A 21,432-nucleotide genomic window follows, 5' to 3' on the forward strand; every position below is an offset into this window, starting at 1 on the left:
AGTCAGGTCTGTTAGGTCCGTCAGTCAGGTCAGTCAGTATGTAGTGTGGGGAGTATTCAGATCGGAGGAACCCTATTCCCTAAATAGTGTTCCTATGTGGCTCCGGTCCAACAGACTAGGGAAAGGGCTAGGTGCCATTTGGGACGACCTCACTTCGTGATGTCAGGCAGAATACAGTAACTCTAGTCATCTTACCTGCATCACCATTCTCTGGACACACTTTCATTCTCTCTACTTTAGATTTGTATGATGCCGGTGGGGAGAGGAAGCACAGGCGCATGAGAGAAAGAAAACACGAAAACAAAGAGCAAATGAATGTAGAAAGATAATAGATGAGACTAAATGAAGACCTCCAGGAATGATGGGAAATGAAAGGACAGCCTCCATGTTAGTTTTTCTGCAACATGTGAATATGATTTCCTGTCCTGTCCGTCAGCAACAACAAGCCTTGTAAAGACAATGGTACAGAATGAGATGCCCCTTCTGCCATCTTGGTGGCATATCAGGATTCCTAGGTTCTATTTGTACAACATGCCTCAATGAAATGTCGTCAGGGTTGAATATAGCCGAACAACAGACATGTTACAATGAACACAGTTGACATGTATGACCATGCATGCTTACGTGTAAGCAAGCACACACAAACTGAGTCAAATCCATCCCCTCCCCCCCCAAAAATACATCTCCAACAAGCTCAATCAGCAGGGAAGAATGGACATGAGAAAGCAGGAGTAGGTGGGATGAAGAAGAGGAGGAATGAGGAAGATGAGAAGGAGGTAAAAAGGGGAGGCATACAGAAGAAGGAGGGACAGACCTGAGCTGGTCCAACCTGGTGAGTCCGTGTCTTCTGGGGTCACATGACAAAACACAGATACAGACAGAAGACAGGAAATGGGAGTGAGAGGGCTGACACCATGGACAGGAAGTGACATCACTGTGGAGGGCCCTCTTTCACAGTGGCCGCCGCACAGGTCGGGAGGGGGTCAGAGTGTGTGTGGGGGGGGGCATGATGGGGAGGGGGTGGCACAAAAACGACAACAACAACAAGCACAGAGCACAACAACACAAACAAAATCATACAGCACAACAAAGAAAGATCACATTAACACAAATTGCACTAATGGACAGCCAAGGAGAAAAGTGAAGAGAAGAGAAGGGTGCAGGCCGGGAGCGGCTGGACTAAAAGACCTGTAGTGTTATTGAAAAACAAAGAGGGGGAAAGGTGAGCTGCTGTGTACTGTCCAGAGGAAAGAGAGCTGAAACAGTCAAGTAGACGTTAAGGATGGGAGGAAGAGCGTTGGAGCTGACAAAGCAGACAGAAACCCTAAAAGACTTGAGGTAGAAGAGAGGCGGTGGGGGAGCCACTTGAGTCAGGGACTAATAGTCTACTGTGGAGAGACGGACAGACAGACAGACAGCCTGGAACTAAACAACCAAAAGCAGGCAGAGAGGCGGCAGTAGGTACAAAACAGAAAGCTCCCAAACAAAAGAGTCAAATAAATTGACATAAGTACCACATCAACTTTTCTTTCTTTCTTTCTTTCTTTCTTTCTTTCTTTCTTTCTTTCTTTCTTTCTTTCTGAAACCTTGTTGTTGTGATTGAGGCTGAGGCAGAGAGAGTAGGCCCACCAATACCCCTGGGAATGAACAGGTTACACAACAGAGAGAGCTGGGATCGACTAGCAGCCACTCTCTTCTCCAGAGCCTCTGTTTGCCTCCAATTAACAGCCATCTCCCCCTACTCCAGTACATAATCCCACTCCTATTCCTCCACTGAGTCTTGGGAGGAAAACAGAATGTGCTGAGGTTTTGATGAGCTGTGCTTTCATCAGCCTTTCATTAATCACCCCCAGCCGTGTGCAAACCATCTTGCATAATGAGAGAGAGAGAGAGAGAGAGAGAGAGATACACTTACTGTATGTTATGCAGTCATGGTATTGAATTTTCATGGGATTTTGGAAGATACAGTAAGACCCCATTGTGGGCTAAAAGAGATCAAAATAAACAAAGGAACAAACTGTGGCTTCACACAGCCATAGTGATTCTGCTTACTATGCCAGGGCACGCTGTGGTGGGGATGGTTAGCGCACAGACTCTCTTCACTGAAGTGACACTGTCCACTCCTGGATGTGTGCCCACCTACCCCCCTACTGTTCCTCTTGCCCCCTTCTTGTATGCTTCCATGTTGAAGGCTTTGATGTACACCCACTGGGAGACCAGCTGCAGCTATACGAGTTGTTGTTGTGCCCAAACGGCACCCTAATTCCTACGTTTGTCCACTACTTTTGAAGTAGGGAATAGGGTGCCATGTGGGACAGAGCCGATCTGTAAGGTCAGGTGACGACACTGATTATTGGCCTTAATGTGTAACGCACTGTAGTCAACATCTGCATTTAGGTCAATTCCGTCTTCATTAAGTTGAATAATTAAGAGAGGCATGAATAAAACAACACTGTGAGACATCTGCCTTGTTCAGCTTTGATCTGATCCCATCACCGTGCCAACTCACCTCACCTCATTGTCAAGTCAAGAGATACCTACTGTAGCTGAACAAGGCGAGCAGGCAATTTTTGGCTCGTCATCAACAGCATGGTATAAGTTGTAGGTCAATGCTTGTCATCAACAGCATGCTACAACAGCATGGTACAACAGCATGGTAAAAGTCCTAGGTGAACTCATCAATGGTGTACCTTACATAACACAAATAAACTCTGTTTAGTCAAATGCATTATTCGACGCACACCCAAACATTTTGGCGAGGCGCTGAATAACAGAACAGTAAGATTGTGTAAAGAATATAGATAGTCATCAAATCATCAACCTTGTTTTGTTCGTCTTGAGTCATTTTGTCCAAACACTGACCAGTGATTGTTGAAAGGGGTCAAAGAGTCATCACCTGACAGCATGAGCATACTGGCACACAGAGTTGAGTTGTACAATACCTCTGACAGTATGAGCATACTGACACACAGAGTTGTACAATACCTCTGACAGCATGAGCATACTGACCCACAGAGTTGTACAATACCTCTGACAGTATGAGCATACTGACACACAGAGTTGTACAATACCTCTGACAGCATGAGCATACTGACCCACAGAGTTGTACAATACCTCTGACAGCATGAGCATACTGACCCACAGAGTTGTACAATACCTCTGACAGTATGAGCATACTGGCACACAGAGTTGAGTTGTACAATACCTCTGACAGTATGAGCATACTGACACACAGAGTTGTACAATACCTCTGACAGTATGAGCATACTGACCCACAGAGTTGTACAATACCTCTGACAGTATGAGCATACTGACACACAGAGTTGTACAATACCTCTGACAGTATGAGCATACTGACACACAGAGTTGAGTTGTACAATACCTCTGACAGCATGAGCATACTGACACACAGAGTTGTACAATACCTCTGACAGTATGAGCATACTGACCCACAGAGTTGTACAATACCTCTGACAGTATGAGCATACTGACCCACAGAGTTGTACAATACCTCTGACAGCATGAGCATACTGACCCACAGAGTTGTACAATACCTCTGACAGCATGAGCATACTGACCCACAGAGTTGTACAATACCTCTGACAGTATGAGCATACTGACCCACAGAGTTGAGTTGTACAATACCTCTGACAGCATGAGCATACTGACCCACAGAGTTGTACAATTCCTCTGACAGCATGAGCATACTGACCAACAGAGTTGTACAATACCTCTGACAGCATGAGCATACTGACCCACAGAGTTGAGTTGTACAATACCTCTGACAGCATGAGCATACTGACCCACAGAGTTGTACAATACCTCTGACAGCATGAGCATACTGACCCACAGAGTTGAGTTGTACAATACCTCTGACAGCATGAGCATACTGACCCACAGAGTTGAGTTGTACAATACCTCTGACAGCATGAGCATACTGACCCACAGAGTTGTACAATACCTCTGACAGCATGAGCATACTGACCCACAGAGTTGAGTTGTACAATACCTCTGACAGCATGAGCATACTGACCCACAGAGTTGAGTTGTACAATACCTCTGACAGCATGAGCATACTGACCCACAGAGTTGTACAATACCTCTGACAGCATGAGCATACTGACCCACAGAGCTGTACAATACCTCTGACAGCATGAGCATACTGACCCACAGAGTTGTACAATACCGCTGACAGTATGAGCATACTGACCCACAGAGTTGTACAATACCGCTGACAGCATGAGCATACTGACCCACAGAGCTGTACAATACCTCTGACAGCATGAGCATACTGACCCACAGAGTTGTACAATACCGCTGACAGTATGAGCATACTGGCCCACAGAGTTGTACAATACCTCTGACAGCATGAGCATACTGACCCACAGAGCTGTACAATACCTCTGACAGTATGAGCATACTGACCCACAGAGTTGTACAATACCGCTGACAGTATGACTGCAAACATTCTATGAATCATCGTTGAATCTTGATGGCTTCAGCAGGAAACATATTCACTGATTTCAGCATATTGCTACAGTCACATGTCATGCTTTCACAGAATAGTGGGTGTATCATAATCTGTGCACTACACAGAGAGAGAGAGAGAGAGAGAGAGAGAGAGAGAGAGAGAGAGAGAGAGAGAGAGAGAGAGAGAGAGAGAGAGCGAGAGAAAGAAAGACAGAGAGAGAGAGAGAGAGAGAGAGGGAGGGAAACAGAGAGAGAGAGAGGGAGACAGAGACAGAGAGAGAGAGAGAGATACAGAGACAGAGAGAGACAGAGAGAGAGAGAGAGAGAGAGAGAGAGAGAGAGAGAGAGAGAGAGAGAGAGAGAGAGAGACTAACATTGAAGCCTCATTAAAGCTGAAGTCATTAACTACTGCCCTCACTGAGGTACGGTTCAATAAAGACGACACCACAACACTGCAATCCATGGCAAGCAAACTGGTGACAACTAGGAAACTATACCAAGCAAAACAGTCAGTATGCAACTCTTAATTCAAATGTGTCCTGGTGGCATGGTGCATTTTAACAAGGTGTTAGCTAATGGATTCATGATGTATCAGTTAGCCGGTCTACTTTCATTCAGCAGTAAGAGAAGCTCTAATGACTATCATCATGGATAACACTTTCAGTGATGCTCATCTCATCTACCTCAAAATGATCTTCAATCAAGTTAATTGTCTCCAGAAGGCCTATATACAATTTCCATTGACACAGCTCTTCCAGAAGTCCGTCCCACACACTCACTCAGTCACATAATAAGGGTTCATAATTGGATCTACATGTAAATACATGGAGATTTACATATGTGTTTCCATGGATACTCAACAAGTTAATTGAGAAACAATATCTCTAAACATTCACAGCTGATTTGCCTGGCAACACTCTTTTACATGTAAATCTACACCCCATACCAGAAACCGTATTGTTATGGAGATTAATTAGACATGTTTAAAAGAAACTAAAATGTCAGTTTTCAGAAACCCGACCACAAAACTAACTCAGCAAACCACTTACCAAACCAAACCAAACACTCTCATGCTACACTGCATCACTGCACATCACAGAGAGGAGAAGGATAGAGGTCAGAGCCTCTTTGACCTTTGGATAAGGATAACCACAGTGAGGGGCCCCCAGGGGCCAAGATTAGGTTAAAGTCATCAGGTCTCCACTCCAATGATGCATTCCAAATGACACCCTATTCCCTGTATAGTGCAGTACTTTTGACCAGTGCTCTATGGGCCCTGGTTAAAAGTAGTGCTCTATGGGCCCTGGTCAAAAGTAGTGCTCTATGGGCCCTGGTCAAAAGTAGTGCTCTATGGGTCCTGGTTAAAAGTAGTGCTCTATGGGCCCTGGTCAAAAGTAGTTCCCTATGGGCCCTGGTCAAAAGTAGTGCTCTATGGGCCCTGGTCAAAAGTAGTTCCCTAAGGGCCCTGGTTAAAAGTAGTGCTCTATGGGCCCAAGTTAAATGTAGCGCCCTATGGGCCCTGGTTAAAAGTAGTGCTCTATGGGCCCTGGTCAAAAGTAGTGCTCTATGGGCCCTGGTTAAAAGTAGTGCTCTATGGGCCCTGGTCAAAAGTAGTGCTCTATGGGCCCTGGTTAAAAGTAGTGCTCTATGGGCCCTGGTCAAAAGTAGTGCTCTATGGGCCCTGGTTAAAAGTAGTGCTCTATGGGCCCTGGTCAAAAGTAGTGCTCTATGGGCCCTGGTTAAAAGTAGTGCCCTATGGGCCCTGGTCAAAAGTAGTGCTCTATGGGCCCTGGTTAAAAGTAGTGCTCTATGGGCCCTGGTCAAAAGTAGTGCTCTATGGGCCCTGGTTAAAAGTAGTGCTCTATGGGCCCTGGTTAAAAGTAGTGCTCTATGGGCCCTGGTTAAAAGTAGTGCTCTATGGGCCCTGGTTAAAAGTAGTGCCCTATGGGCCCTGGTTAAAAGTAGTACACTACATACTGTAGGAAACAGGGTGCCATTTGGGACCACAACCCAAGACAAACCTGGCTGTGTTCCTCCGTCAGAAAGAGAACCATTGAGGCCTTTCTGCTGGTCCTCCCATGTCACCTCTGAGGCAGGGCAGGGAGAGACAGACAGACAGCAGACAGAGGAGCTGTTGATGACACTCACAGTAAAGAGGCATGAAGCACCTTTCATCAGCAAACAACAACAGACAGTGTTCTTGTCAAATATACTTTTTTTGTTGTGTACATTTGTGGCAATAAAGCTTTTTGAATTGAATGAACCTTTCCTATTTAAACATGTGGGATGGATTCCATCAAGATTCATCATGAGGTGTAACCAAACAGTTGGCAAATTTCTATAACTCTCTCTCAATTAATAGTGCTGCACTCAGGAAAACCCTAAGATACCTCACTGACAGTCACCTGGGAGAGAACACAGTTCATCCTGTGGTGGAGGTTATGGTCAGCTATATGGTCAACATTATAATGATCATGGATACAGGGGCATGGGAGGAATCAACAAAATAAAGTTATTAGTATGGATGGGATACACTGAATGGGTATTAGGTACCAAACAATGTTGTTAAACAATCTAAAGGATAGATAAAAGAAAAATACAGCTGTATTAATTCATCTGTTTCATTATCATGAATATGTAGACCGTGTATGCTGGTGTGTCTTTATTGCGAAACGAGGTGGCGACAGGGAAAGGGAGCCAGGTTCAGCACTTCAATCATGGACAGCTCCTTACTAAGATTAGGAATTTTGCGCCATCTGCTGGCCAGTAGTGGTAATGATATTTCGAATTGACGGACTATTTTAATTTGACCCTGCTTCTCCACAGCAGGTAAATAATCCTATTGCAACAGGAAATGTAAATTATTAAAAGGATTATAATGAATTAATTAATTATTTGATATTTTTGTAGGGGAAGATACATTTTTCGTTAGGTCAAATCAAGTCTGACATTTTAAAGTGGAAATTACAAACTTCAGAAGCCTTTTTAAACCTTGAATAGATTACAATTTGTATTTCCTGCTGTGCAAGGAAATGATCTATGACAACAGAGTGATCAAATTAATATTGCAGATCTGTACATCTTTTGTTGGCACATTATCAAGGAGGATTTACAAACTGTTATCGACAGTTTAATGACATTTAGCATTTAAATTGGAACATCTACTAACGACCAACAACCAGTTGCATGAATGTTGTGTCTAAGGTTACTGGTTCAACTTAAACTCTTCAAACTGCAATCCCAGCATGCATCCCTTTTCCTCCACTAGATTTACTTAAATCTCAATAAGTGGCGCTTTGACTGAAGCACGAAAATCTTACATGTCTAATTGAAATGATCTTTAATTCCAAACGGCAGATTTGACCATGGAGCTATACAGTATATGTAACTAATACTGTTCTATTGAATTGTGTGGTTGTGACATGGGGATAAAGGGCTGAACATTGATTCTCAAACCCTTCAATTAAAGGGCAGAGTAGATTAGTGGTGTGTGGTTGTGATGGGGCTGGGGCACCCACGACTATAAGAGCTCAGGGAGACAAAACTCTGGACTTATTAGCATCAGTCTCAACCTCATTATCATCATCGTCATAATGATGAAGATCATCCTTGTTATCATCACCACACACTCACCCAGGTTAGTTAAACACTGCAAATCAACCCAAATCTAATCAATCACATTCATCATCTCAGAAAATATGAAATGTGGATAAAAGAGAGACAGAAGCACGGAAGAAAGTTGACTAATTTAACTATGGAAGCTCTAACTGGCATGCAGAGTCCCACAGCACTGACACACCCCTGAGGGCACTATTGAGGACACACCACCGCAAGGCACACTCCTGAGTGCACTTGCCTTTCCTCCCATTCACAGGTGGGCCTGGCTGAGGCCTGTCCTCACAGTCTGAACGGTAGTGGGACACAGATGGAGCTTTATGAGATCATGGAACACGGATGCGTGCACAGAGGCAGGCACACACACACACACACGACCCTACACAAAGACGTGCAGGTGTTTGCACGCCCGCACACTTGTAAGAATAAATGTACACACGCACACACACGCAGACCAAACGCATGCAGATATGAACGCCCAAGAAGTATACTGCATGTTTCATGACCAAGATATTCTACTACTATCACACAGAAGACTTAACTGAATGAATGAACAGACAGATGGGTGAGGAGGAACTAGGAAGAGAGACCTGTGGGAAACTCCAGCTCCTGCCAACACAACCTTGGACACTCTTATTCTAGCCAGTACCTTCATACAATACTGGCTCAACAAATGATCACATTTGAAGGGTTTTGGGTCAGGGCCAGAATGGCTGTAGGGCTTATACAGAAGGTACAACATCATAGTCCATCCAGTACAGGCTGTGTGGACCAGGCAGGGTCAAATTAGAGTTTGCAGTGTTTTGGGACTATTCTATTGGTTCCTATGGTACCAGGCAAACTAATAAAGTGCAGCTTAAGTACATCATGTATTGGACCCAGATCTGGCGTGGAGTTCTCAGCAGAGAGGCACATACATAAAGGTGACAGAGGTGAACCAGGAAGTCTTAAGGCTCAGTCTGCTCTGAGACACACCAGTAGATAGACACACCTGGCTGTGCTTCGTACTGCTCTTGAGGGCAAAGGTCACCAGTAGGCCGCTCTAGCTCCTCCCATGTTCCCCCTGAGCGGTCGGGGGTCGTAGTAGAAACAGATAGATAACAACAGGAACAGGGGCTGATTAGATATCACTTGGTTTGTGGCTAAAGCCGTCAAAGCTAGTTCAGGTCTCAATGTTGACTTCCCTGTCCACATAAAGGAACAATAAAATCAAGGCAGGACGGTTCAACAGGGGTCACCACAGATACTATATCACAACCTTGTAAAACCTTGTAAAAGAGGTATTCTGAGCTCAATGGGACTTCCTGGTTAATAAATACAAATCTAACTGAAGCCAGCATGATGCAACAACATGGATCCTTTGTCAAGGCAGGAAACACAAAGGTACAATCACACACACCTGACTGGATATACATTCCCTGTTCTGCCTTGATTTCTGTTACCTCAACATTTCAAACAACCCTCCTATTTGAATCCCAGCCCAGCCCAGCCCAGCCCAGCCCAGCCCAGCCCAGCCCAGCCCAGCCCAGTCAGCCTAGCCCAGTCAGCCCAGCCCAGCCCAGCCCAGCCCAGCCCAGCCCAGCCCAGCCCAGCCCAGTCAGCCCAGCCCAGCCCAGTCAGCCCAGCCCAGCCCAGCCCAGCCCAGTCAGCCCAGCCCAGCCCAGTCAGCCCAGCCCAGCCCAGTCAGCCCAGTCAGCCCAGTCAGCTCAGTCAGCCCAGCCCAGCCCAGCTAACTCCAAGTCCCCTGGCCTGGCCTCTATGGATCAGTACCACGTGCAGCAGCAGCAGCATTAGTGCCATGATTAGATAAGTCCTGGCTGTGTCATGCTGTAGGGCTCTGTGTGAGCGTTAGCCCAGGGTCGGATCAATACATTAGAATGCCTCCCCCATACCCCATCACAGAGAGAGGAGAGAAACTGGAAGGGAGGAGAGAGACAGAGGATAGAGGCGGAGAGACAGGAACGGGGAGGTGGGGACAGAGGGAGAGAGGGGGAGAGGAGAGAGATGGGGACAGAGGGAGAGGGAGGAGGGACATAGGAGAGATGGGGAGATGGGAAGGGGGATATGAGAGAGACTGGCTGGCTGCAGACTAGGAGGAGAGAGGAGTGCTCATGGTTTCTGACAATGATGAAGGAGTTCTGAGAGTGCTTTGACAAGTTCTCAGCACCAGCTAGGCTTTCTCTCTTTCTCTCTGCTTTCTACCTCCCTCTCTCTCTCTGCTCTCCTCTCTCTCTCTCTGCTCTCCTCTCTTTCTCTCTGCTTTCTACCTCCCTCTCTCTCTCTACTCTCCTCTCTCTCTCTGCTCTCCTCTCTCTCTCTCTGCTCTCCTCTCTCTCTCTGCTCTCCTCTCTTTCTCTCTGCTTTCTACCTCCCTCTCTCTCTCTGCTCTCCTCTCCCTCTCTCTGCTCTCCTCTCTCTCTCTCTCTGCTCTCCTCTCTCTCTCTCTGCTCTCCTCTCTCTCTCTCTGCTTTCTATCTCCCTCTCTCTCTCTGCTCTCCTCTCTCTCTCTCTGCTCTCCTCTCTCTCTCTCTGCTCTCCTCTCTCTCTGCTCTCCTCTCTCTCTGCTCTCCTCTCTCTCTGCTCTCCTCTCTCTCTCTGCTCTCCTCTCTTTCTCTCTGCTTTCTACCTCCCTCTCTCTCTCTGCTCTCCTCTCTCTCTCTCTGCTCTCCTCTCTCTCTCTGCTCTCCTCTCTCTCTCTCTGCTCTCCTCTCTCTCTCTCTGCTTTCTACCTCCCTCTCTCTCTCTGCTCTCCTCTCTCTCTCTCTGCTCTCCTCTCTCTCTCTCTGCTCTCCTCTCTCTCTCTCTGCTCTCCTCTCTCTCTGCTCTCCTCTCTCTCTCTCTGCTCTCCTCTCTCTCTCTCTGCTCTCCTCTCCCTCTCTCTGCTCTCCTCTCTCTCTTGCTCCCTTCTCCTTCTCTCCCGTGGCCCGCTCCCTCCAATCACCACTCAGCTAATCTGTCAATTCACAGCGCTGCTCCAGAGATCTCAGACCTCATGACAACTGAAAAACATGGAAGCTATGATGCTAGATGACAACACTGACCCAGTGGAGGAACTAGAAGAAGACTAGGAGGCTACGATGCTAGATGACAACACTGACCCAGTGGAGGAACCAGGAGAAGACTAGGAGGCTACGATGCTAGATGACAACACTGACCCAGTGTAGGAAGCAGAAGAAGACTAGGAGGCTACGATGCTAGATGACAACACTGACCCAGTGTAGGAACCAGAAGAAGACTAGGAGGCTACGATGCTAGATGACAACACTGACCCAGTGGAGGAACCAGAAGAAGACTAGGAGGCTACGATGCTAGATGACAACACTGACCCAGTGTAGGAACCAGAAGAAGACTAGGAGGCTACGATGCTAGATGACAACACTGACCCAGTTTAGGAACCAGAAGAAGACTAGGAGGCTACGATGCTAGATGACAACACTGACCCAGTGTAGGAACCAGAAGAAGACTAGGAGGCTACGATGCTAGATGACAACACTGACCCAGTGTAGGAACCAGAAGAAGACTAGGAGGCTAAGCTAGGACACAGGACTGCTAGGTCACACAGTCAGGGAGTGAGAGACAGACAGGGGGTGCTGTGGACCACTGTAATCAGGGCTGTTCAGTAGAGAGGAAGCGTTTTGAAACGTAGTGAAACAGGGAGGTTCTCTCTGAACTTGTCCTATCAGAACACAGATTCTCATTATCCGTTGTAAAACGTTTTGTTTTGATGTGCTACTGAACAGGACCCTGGTCCTACCAGGACCCTGGTAACTGACCAAGGTTACAATGCATGTTGTGAACCTTCTACAGGACACCCTGGTTAACACTGACAAGATATATATAGTACTGAGACCATAAGACACACAAACTCACTAAAACAGAAGACACAGCTTAACAAGGAATTCTGAGCCAAGCTCTGTCGTTCATGAGCAACTGACCAGAGAGAACCCACAGACAGCAGTATCTGTTAAACTTGTTATGAGTCTTTTCCCCACTCAGAGGTTTATGGCACAAAATAACCAATATCTCAAGGTGCCATTCCCAGCTAAAGACTAGAAAATAACAAGAAACAATTGCTTCTGACAAAGAGAAGCTTCAATCAAAGTCAAACCTGTTCCAAAGTAAGTGACCATAGTGACCAATGGAGAAAAGCCTTAAGGTGTCACCAAACCAAAGCAACCAGAGAGGCCCAGAGCAGGGTATGGGAAATAAAGCTGAGAACTTACTTCTGCCCTTGGTCCCTGTGGGTGGAAGCTGTGGTAGTTGCCGACCTCCTCTCCTGTCGGACATGGGGGTACTGGTGGGGCTGGTTTGGGCCGATCCGCTGCGGGGGTTCGCCCTACGGAGGGAGGCACAAAGTGGTACAGTCCGGGTGAGTCAAGGATCAGAGGTCAGGCACAGAGCTGACCTGTGATTGGTTGGAAGATCCCGGACAAGCAGAAGGACTACATTTCCCAGCGTGCTTTGCTTTGTTATGTAAGAGGAGAGGATGGTTTCAGGCTGGTTGTTGAAACATCAACACATCAAACAAACAAACTACTACTGTCTACTGGGGTTGGTAATGAACCAAACATGGAAAAAAGATTGTATCAAACACATACTGTATATACTGGACATGTTGTGTACAATCATGTCCATGCTCAACCAGGGATGCTGCCATGTTGTTGGATCGGTGAAAGCTGGACACATAACAGATCAATTACCTGATCAATTAATAACTAACTGCCTTTTACTTTCTGTAGTGTATTTTTTTCAATCTATCGTATTGAACGTATTCTCAACAGATATTCTTTCTCCCATAAGACTTGTATTGTGTTTTTACACCAACTGCCAGTTGAGCATCTGTGTCTGTTAAACACATCTGTATTCAAAAGGGGTTCTGAGAATATGTTTTGAAGTCAGGCTATGTAGAAGCATCAATTTAATACTGTAGCTTGAATTAATACTTCATTTGCTAAACATTAATGACTAAAAGTTATTACCTGAAAATGTCTAGTATTGAGGAATACTGGTATCTTAACCATACTCGAATTAAAAGCACATAACAGATGATCAAGCTCATTTGTAATTGGTAGTTTGCTGACTGATTTGAATAAATTCTACATATCTGGTGTAGGCCAAAGCAGGGTATCTGGGTTCCTTCTAATTCATGTCAGCACCTACCAGTTTGTGAACTCTAAAGCACATCAAAACAATGACATTTGGCACATGACATGCTAGAGATAATGTAGCATCAGTTTTGCAACAAAGCTGATGAATGGCATGTTTCACTCGACCCATCAAGCTGCAAGGAAAGAGTGAGGACAGCGCTCGTTGGGTGTTCGTTCAATGTGGACCAATGCGATCATGCGATCTGACGTTCTACAAAATATTGAAGAAAAAAAAACTGGAATAAAAAAATGTAATTACAGGATAATAACAGGTAATGTTAGTAAAGACAGAAAAGCACAATGGTGATCCATCACTACTATACTCAGTCTGAGTGGTGTATAAGTAGTGTGCTCCAAAAACAAAAAGAGTTACTATCTAATCTACTACCAGTCTGGGATGGGGAAGGAAATGCAGCACCATTCGTTGCTTTAGGAGGGGGGGCGGAGTAAATGATAAAGTGGGGAGCTGGCTGGATGCTGATTGGATGCTGGGTGGGTGGTGGGGGGTTGGTGGTTGGTTGCAGTGAGACAGGCAGAGAGAGGGGCGGGTGGTGGTTGTTATTCTTTGGATTGGTGGGGCAGTAGCTATGCAGTGGAGGCTGGTGGGAGGAGAAGTCGGAGGATGGGCTCATTGTAACGGCTGCAATGGCAGAAGTATGAAACACATCAAACGCATGTTTTTGATTCCAATCGATGAATTCCATTCCAGCCATTACAATGAGGCCATTGTCTGATTTATAGTGACACCAGCCTCCTGTAGATGTGTCTGTCTGGTCACCTCGTTAAGGCAGGTGAGGGAGGGGCGGAGCGTCCGGAGGGTAAAGACGGCATGGACCTCATGAGGGCGGAGTCAGGCCGCTCCGTGGACCGCGAGCGGGAGGTGGTGGTGCGCTCTAGCGCGGGACGCTGGTCAGCTGACCTGGACCTGCTGTGATACACATGCCTGTCAACGGCTCCGTGGTTCCTGCAACACGTTATTGAGAGAAGGGAAGGAAGCTGCTGCTGATGATCAGGTGACATGATACAGCAGAGTGATGCATGCCCTGGGTCCCTGGACTGGGCCCCATAGGGCCCTGCTGGCACCTACAGTAGAGTAGGAACAGGACATAGCAGGTGTGACAGGGAGGGACAGGGACAGGCAGGGGACAATGTGTCCCTCATCCGTGGTAGGTGACTGAGTGAGTGAGTGGGAGGCCCTTTGGAATCTGTCTGTGAGTGAAAGACACTGGGTGAGATGTGAGAGAATCGTGGATTAGCATGTGTTGGTTGGTTTCCATTCAGCCCACTAGCTTACTATACTCCTGCAAGGTACATGCCGAAAGCTGTCTCCGCCCTGCCATTGTAAAATGTAACTGAAATCTAGTTGGAAAAAGACAAAGAAAATATATTTTTGGCACTTTTGAGTAGTTTGGAAATAAAATGGAATAAAATGCATTTCACATACATACACTGTGTACACAAGAAAATCTACACAGTATCATTATGTACAATAAAAACATGAATTTGCTGTTGTTTTGTATCGTTGTTCCATAAGTGTCTTCATAGGCAGTAAGTGTCATTACCTCTCAATAGCATGTGTATATCTGAAAATCAGGTCATATCAGTTAGACAAATCATTGTCGTTGCAAATGCTCATGAAGAAAAATGCCTTACTTAGACCCGATGTGGATTATCATCTGACATGAGCAGCATTTGCAAAGTGACACCAGCAAACACAAACACTGAGGACACGGTGGCAGCACAGTTAAATAGTGAAATGTTAAGAGTGAAAAGTTGTCCAACAGAGGCCATGCTTCCTGCTTCCTGTTGTAAAGCTGCCAATTGCAACAAAGCGGTCACTCCTGATGCTGTAGGCTAGCCAATCGCAACACAGCATTCGGGTCACTCCTGTTCAACACCAGCCAATCGCAATACAGCGGTCACTCCAGTTGTAACCCACCCAATCGCAACACAGCCACTTCATCAGCCAGTGAACGACCTTACGTTGCCTGAGACTTTAACGTTGGTGACCATCATCATAATCATTTGTGGTCTACGAACCTCAGGTCGTTATGTCCAGAGACTTATGGCTTTGAACAGTAAAGGAGATGTCGGAATCACCATAGCTCGCGCTCTCTCTCTACTGTTCAGGATATTCCCTTGGGATTTCAAACCGGTCAAAATACTAATTCAAACAGCCCAAGTCTGGTGTGGTTAGTATATACTCAGATAATACTTTGCACACCTTTGTTGCACAGTAGAAACATTAAAAGTCTAGTTAGATCGACTACAGCACCGGTGCTACTGTAACATCTACACTGTTATTACCTTGTCTCCCACTGCATTCCTCCTGCTAAAACTATACATCTACTGTAACATCTACACTGTTATTACCTTGTCTCCCACTGCATTCCTCCTGCTAAAACTATACATCTACTGTAACATCTACACTGTTATTACCTTGTCTCCCACTGCATTCCTCCTGCTAAAACTATACATCTACTGTAACATCTACACTGTTATTACCTTGTCTCCCACTGCATTCCTCCTGCTAAAACTATACATCTACTGAAGCAGCTACAATATGAGGTCCCACTCAATATAGACTTGCTATCTCAACCCTGTGGGCCCTGGTCAAAAGTAGTCCTCTATAAAGGGAGTAGGATGCCATTCGGGACAGTCAAATACTTTAGTCTAGTTCTACAGCCAACAGTGTGAGAAGCATGGCGTCTATCCAAGGTCACTGTCTAGATCTACTGTGCTGGCAGGGACCTGTTCTCAGGGGCCGCAGCGACTCACCCGGGGCTCTGAGCCTCTCCGTCTCTCTGACTCTCCCTCCCTCCGTCTCTCTGACTCTCCCTCTCCGTCTCTCTGACTCTCCCTCTCCGTCTCTCTGACTCTCCCTCTCCGTCTCTCTGACTCTCCCTCTCCGTCTCTCTGACTCTCCCTCTCCGTCTCTCTGACTCTCCCTCTCCGTCTCTCTGACTCTCCCTCTCCGTCTCTCCCTCTCCGACTCCCCCTCTCCATCTCTCCGACTCTCCCTCCCCGTCTCTCCGACTCTCCCTCCCCGTCTCTCCGACTCTCCCTCTCCGTCTCTCCCTCTCCGTCTCCCCCTCACCGACTCCCCCTCTCCGTCTCTCCGACTCTCCCTCTCCGTCTCTCCCTCTCCGACTCCCCCTCTCCCTCACCGACTCCCCCTCTCCGTCTCTCCGACTCTCCCACCCTGTCTCTCCGACTCTCCCTCCCCGTCTCTCCGACTCTCCCTCCCCGTCTCTCCGACTCCCCCTCTCCGTCTCTCCGACTCCCCCTCTCCGACTCCCCCTCTCCGTCTCTCCGACTCCCCCTCCCCGTCTCTCCGACTCCCCCTCCCCGTCTCTCCGACTCTCCCTCCCTGTCTCTCCGACTCCCCCTCCCCGTCTCTCCGACTCCCCCTCTCCGTCTCTCCGACTCCCCCTCTCCGTCTCCCCCTCTCCGACTCTCCCTCCCCGTCTCTCCGACTCTCCCTCCCCGTCTCTCCAACTCCCCCTCTCCGTCTCTCCGACTCCCCCTCTCCCTCTCCGACTCCCCCTCTCCGTCTCTCCGACTCCCCCTCTCCGTCTCTCCGACTCCCCCTCTCCGTCTCCCCCTCTCCGACTCTCCCTCCCCGTCTCTCCGACTCTCCCTCCCCGTCTCTCCAACTCTCCCTCTCCGTCTCTCCAACTCTCCCTCTCCGTCTCTCCCTCTCCGTCTCTCTGAATCTCCCTCTCCATCTCTCTGACTCTCCCTCCCTGTCTCTCTGACTCTACCTCCCTGTCTCTCTGACTCTCTGACTCTCCCTCCCTCCGTCTCTCTGACTCTCCCTCCCTCTGTCTCTCTGACTCTCCCTCCCTCCGTCTCTCTGACTCTCCCTCCCCGTCTCTCTGACTCTCCCTCTCTGTCTCTCTGACTCTCCCTCTCCATCTCTCTGACTCTCCCTCTCTGTTTCTCTGACTCTACCTCCCTGTCTCTCTGACTCTCCCTCCCTCCGTCTCTCTGACTCTCCCTCCCTCCTTCTCTCTGACTCTCCCTCCCTCCATCTCTCTGACTCTCCCTCCGACTCTCTGACTCTCCCTCCGACTCTCTGACTCTCCCTCCGACTCTCTGACTCTCCCTCCGTCTCTCTCCCTCTCCCTCTGACTCTCTTCCTCCCTCTGTCTCTCTCCTAATGGTTCTGGCTATAGCAGAAAGAGAAGGCACACAGTTGGAATGGGAGTAGAAGGGACATCTATTCTCCTCTCCTCTATGACTGTGTTACTGCCATGGGACGTGAGAACCATTCATCTCCCTGCCAATCTACAGACAGTCAGAGAGAGTGAAGCTATCTGGGCCGCGGCCTCGCTCAGGGAAACTTTGTGACACTTTAATAAAGTCAGTTGCGCTGCCTCAGTTCTGACGACTCATCATTTTCTTTCTCCTGGAGAGAAAATGCGTGGCGTGTGGTTTTTGACTGACAGCCAGATGGCAGCGATGGGAGCCCAGGAGGAGCTATTTGCAGCATTTCTCCAGGGGGTGCTGAGAGTGTGACGTTCCAAATGACACCCTATTCTCTATTTAGTGCACTACATTTTACCAGGGCCCATAGGACTCTGGTCAAAAGTATTGCATTATATTAGGACTAGGGCGTCATTTGGGAGTACTCGGCTCGGCCCAGCCCGCTGAACTGGCACATCACAACATTGGGCCTGGCACACGCACCTGGGGGCAACCTGAGCCTGAACCTAGGCCATCATAGGGCTGGAACAGCCTGGGCATGGGGCAGTGCTGAGCTTCCCATACTTAGCACTCTTAGCATAGAGAAAGTCACTCAGGTCCAGGACAGAAGAGAAAGAGACAGACCCTCAGAGTCAGCATGGAGAAATGGCTAGGCAGTTCTCCTTCTTCTTCAGATAAAAATACGACAGAGAGGGCCAGATCAAATCAAACTGCAGACATACAGTTAACCACTGTTGATAATGAACAAGGTCATCCAAGATGGCGGAGGTAATGTTAGAGAGACAACCATGCATTAATAAAGGAAAGGTAAACATCCCATTACCACCAGCAGCATCAAAAGGCCATGTGTCCTTTTGTTCAATGCAGCCCTTATACAGTATTACCTGTAGAGCTGAGCATCAGAGCTACCAATGACCAGCCAGTCTTTATTTACCCAGATACAAACAGGACACCACTGATCACAAACACAACTTGTCATCTTACCACTGATGGTAGACAAGTAGGCATGACAACAAAACATCAACAGAGTACGATACATGTGTCACAACCGATGTGGAGACACGTGAGCTCGCAGCAGCCTCTATATTACACAGTAATTGGAGGCAGTTGTGTGGTTTATGGGTCTAGTACACAACTTGAGCAGAGCTGTGATGACATGCTCCTGAACCAGATATCACCCGGGATATCACCCAGGATATCACGTGGGGTTCATCACCTTTATACAATCACATAGAAAATGTTTTAATGTCATACAGACGACTACAGAGAAAAATACCCACAAAATGGCTGACTGTGTAAATATACGTAGAGACACTGTAATGTGAATACCTCTTGTAGTCATAGTCGACGGAAGCAGAGGAGGAGTACGCGCCCTCTGAGTGGGCTCGGGACATCCTAGTGGAGCGCAGTAACCTGACAGCCTCTTCTCGACTGATGTTGGATATGCGGTGGTTGCGGCTGGCGAAAAGAGAGCGGTCAGAGGGAGTCAATGTGTGTTTTAAAAATACCTTAATACCAGGTTGGTCAGGTGGGACAGAGAGAGAGAGAGAAGGTCATGAACCTGTGGACGGAACCTGGTTTTCACATGACCCTGGGGACAACTGATGGAACCGCAACAACTCTCTGCAGACTGTTGGGGACAGTTGATGGGGGCGCACCAACTCTCTGTAGGCTGTTAAGGGGATAGTTGATGGGGGCGCACCAACTCTCTGTAGACTGTTAAGGGGACAGTTGATGGGGGCACACCAACTCTCTATAGACTGTTAAGGGGATAGTTGATGGGGGCGCACCAACTCTCTGTAGACTGTTAAGGGGACAGTTGATGGGGGCACACCAACTCTCTATAGACTGTTAAGGGGACAGTTGATAGGGGCACACCAACTCTCTGTAGGCTGTTAAGGGGACAGTTCATGGGGGCGCACCAACTCTCTGTAGACTGTTAAGGGGACAGTTGACGGGGGCGCACCAACTCTCTGTAGACTGTTAAGGGGACAGTTGATGGGGGCACACCAACTCTCTGTAGACTGTTAAGGGGACAGTTGATCGCACACCAACTCTCTGTAGGCTGTGAAGGGGACAGTTGATGGGGGCGCACCAACTCTCTGTAAACTGTAAAGGGGACAGTTGATGGGTACGCACCAACTCTCTGTAGACTGTAAAGGGGACAGTTGATGGGTACGCACCAACTCTCTGTAGACTGTAAAGGGGACAGTTGATGGGTACGCACCAACTCTCTGTAGACTGTTAAGGGACAGTTGATGGGTACGCACCAACTCTCTGTAGACTGTTAAGGGACAGTTGATGGGTACGCACCAACTCTCTGTAGACTGTAAAGGGGACAGTTGATGGGTACGCACCAACTCTCTGTAGACTGTTAAGGGGACAGTTGATCGCGCACCAACTCTCTGTAGGCTGTGAAGGGGACAGTTGATGGGGGCGCACCAACTCTCTGTACAGTTGATGGGGGCGCACCAACTCTCTGTAGGCTGTGAAGGGGACAGTTTATGGGGGTGCACCAACTCTCTGTACAGTTGATGGGGGCGCACCAACTCTCTGTAGGCTGTGAAGGGGACAGTTGATGGGGGGGCACCAACTCTCTGTACCTCTACTATTCTCTTGTGGTTTGATCCAAACACAACATCCACCTTGACCGCTGTGGATGGGTGCCACCATAAAGAGTGTATATCAGATATATAGGATTCATATACTGATGTATACAGTGGTACAACACAGGGTGGGCACTGGGCAGGGGGAACTACCTCTGTTGGACAACTCTTCACAAACATACATTTCACAGTATTGACAGGCTAGTTTCTTTGAGGTATATCTCAAGGTACAATCAAAAATAACAAATAGCTGGCTATGTATTTGTCTACCAATAAAGATATGTAATCAATGATGAAACTGTGGCAAATGTATGAAAAGTATGTGGAGAGAGGATATGTATATGTGTTTTTGAAGCCGAAATGAGGAGTGACTGAGCGGAGGAGTGATCCCGATACTGTATGGATGAAGTGTGTACCTTTTTGGATCCATATAGAATTGTCTGGGGAAAGGGTTCTACATGGAACCAAAAAGGGTTCTACCTGGAACCAAAACGGGTTCTACCTGGAACCAGAAAGGTGTTCTTCTATGGGGACAGCCGAAGAACCCTTTTAGGTTCTAGATAGCACCTTTTTTTCAAAGAGTATATGGGCCATAGAGTGTCTCACCTGTTTAATTCTACTGACTACAAAAGGCTACACACTACACTGATGCATATACAGTATATTTGTCCGAGAAGGGAGAAATATATACCTGGCTGCCCACAACACACCACACATTGTGTCGTCAATGGCATTGGCTTGGATTGTGAAGTGGATAGGTTCATTGACATTAAACCAACACAGGCTTGAAGCTTCATAGGCCAGCAGCTTCCTATAGACAGACAGGGGGCGGAGTGGAGGGTGTGATGGAGGGAGGAACATGCACTGTCAGGTAAGAGTCTACCTGGGTTCCTTCTGATGATCATCACTAGGTTGACAGCGTCTGGATCGAGGTAGGGTGAGAAAATGGCTGCGAGACATGAAGGGAGAAAACAGAGACATGGTTGGATGTGGCTGAATGGGGAGGGAGAACACAGGGAGACACAGGGAGAGAGAGAGAGATAGCGAGAAAGAGAGAGAGATCGCGAGAGAGAGAGACACAGGGAGAGAGAGACACACAGGGAGAGAGAGAGATAGCGAGAGAGACACAGAGAGAGAGACACACAGAGAGAGAGAGAGACAGAGAGAGAGAGACAGAGAGAGAGAGAGAGAGAGAGAGAGAGACAGGGAGAGAGACACAGGGATTGAGAGATAGCGAGAGAGACACAGAGAGAGAGACACACAGAGAGAGAGACAGAGAGAGAGACACAGAGAGAGACAGAGAGAGAGAGAGAGACAGAGAGAGAGAGAGAGAGAGAGAGAGAGAGAGACAGGGAGAGAGACAGGGATTGAGAGATAGCGAGAGA

At 47.6% G+C, this 21,432-nt stretch overlaps 1 protein-coding gene across 13 annotated transcripts in view; it reads right to left on the reverse strand.

Annotated features, from left to right (window-relative positions):
* The window catches only part of LOC110485663 (regulating synaptic membrane exocytosis protein 2), a 216,587-nt gene that overhangs the window by 47,623 nt on the left and 147,532 nt on the right, over nucleotides 1-21,432 (reverse strand). For 7 of the 13 annotated variants that reach the window (XM_036944152.1, XM_036944163.1, XM_036944154.1 and 4 more), the window contains 4 exons: nucleotides 20,931-20,996; nucleotides 14,011-14,196; nucleotides 12,309-12,421; nucleotides 815-847 (listed from right to left, as the gene is read on the reverse strand). In XM_036944152.1, the coding sequence (XP_036800047.1) occupies nucleotides 815-847; nucleotides 12,309-12,421; nucleotides 14,011-14,196; nucleotides 20,931-20,996 (398 nt within the window). Of the gene's footprint in view, nucleotides 1-195; nucleotides 421-814; nucleotides 848-12,308; nucleotides 12,422-14,010; nucleotides 14,197-17,045; nucleotides 17,063-20,930; nucleotides 20,997-21,432 lie in introns of those variants that run through there. The other 6 variants (XM_036944190.1, XM_036944201.1, XM_036944206.1 and 3 more) reach the window with 4 other exon arrangements.

This window comes from Oncorhynchus mykiss, chromosome 2 (genome assembly GCF_013265735.2).
Source record: "Oncorhynchus mykiss isolate Arlee chromosome 2, USDA_OmykA_1.1, whole genome shotgun sequence".
Taxonomy (NCBI): Eukaryota; Metazoa; Chordata; class Actinopteri; order Salmoniformes; family Salmonidae; genus Oncorhynchus; species Oncorhynchus mykiss.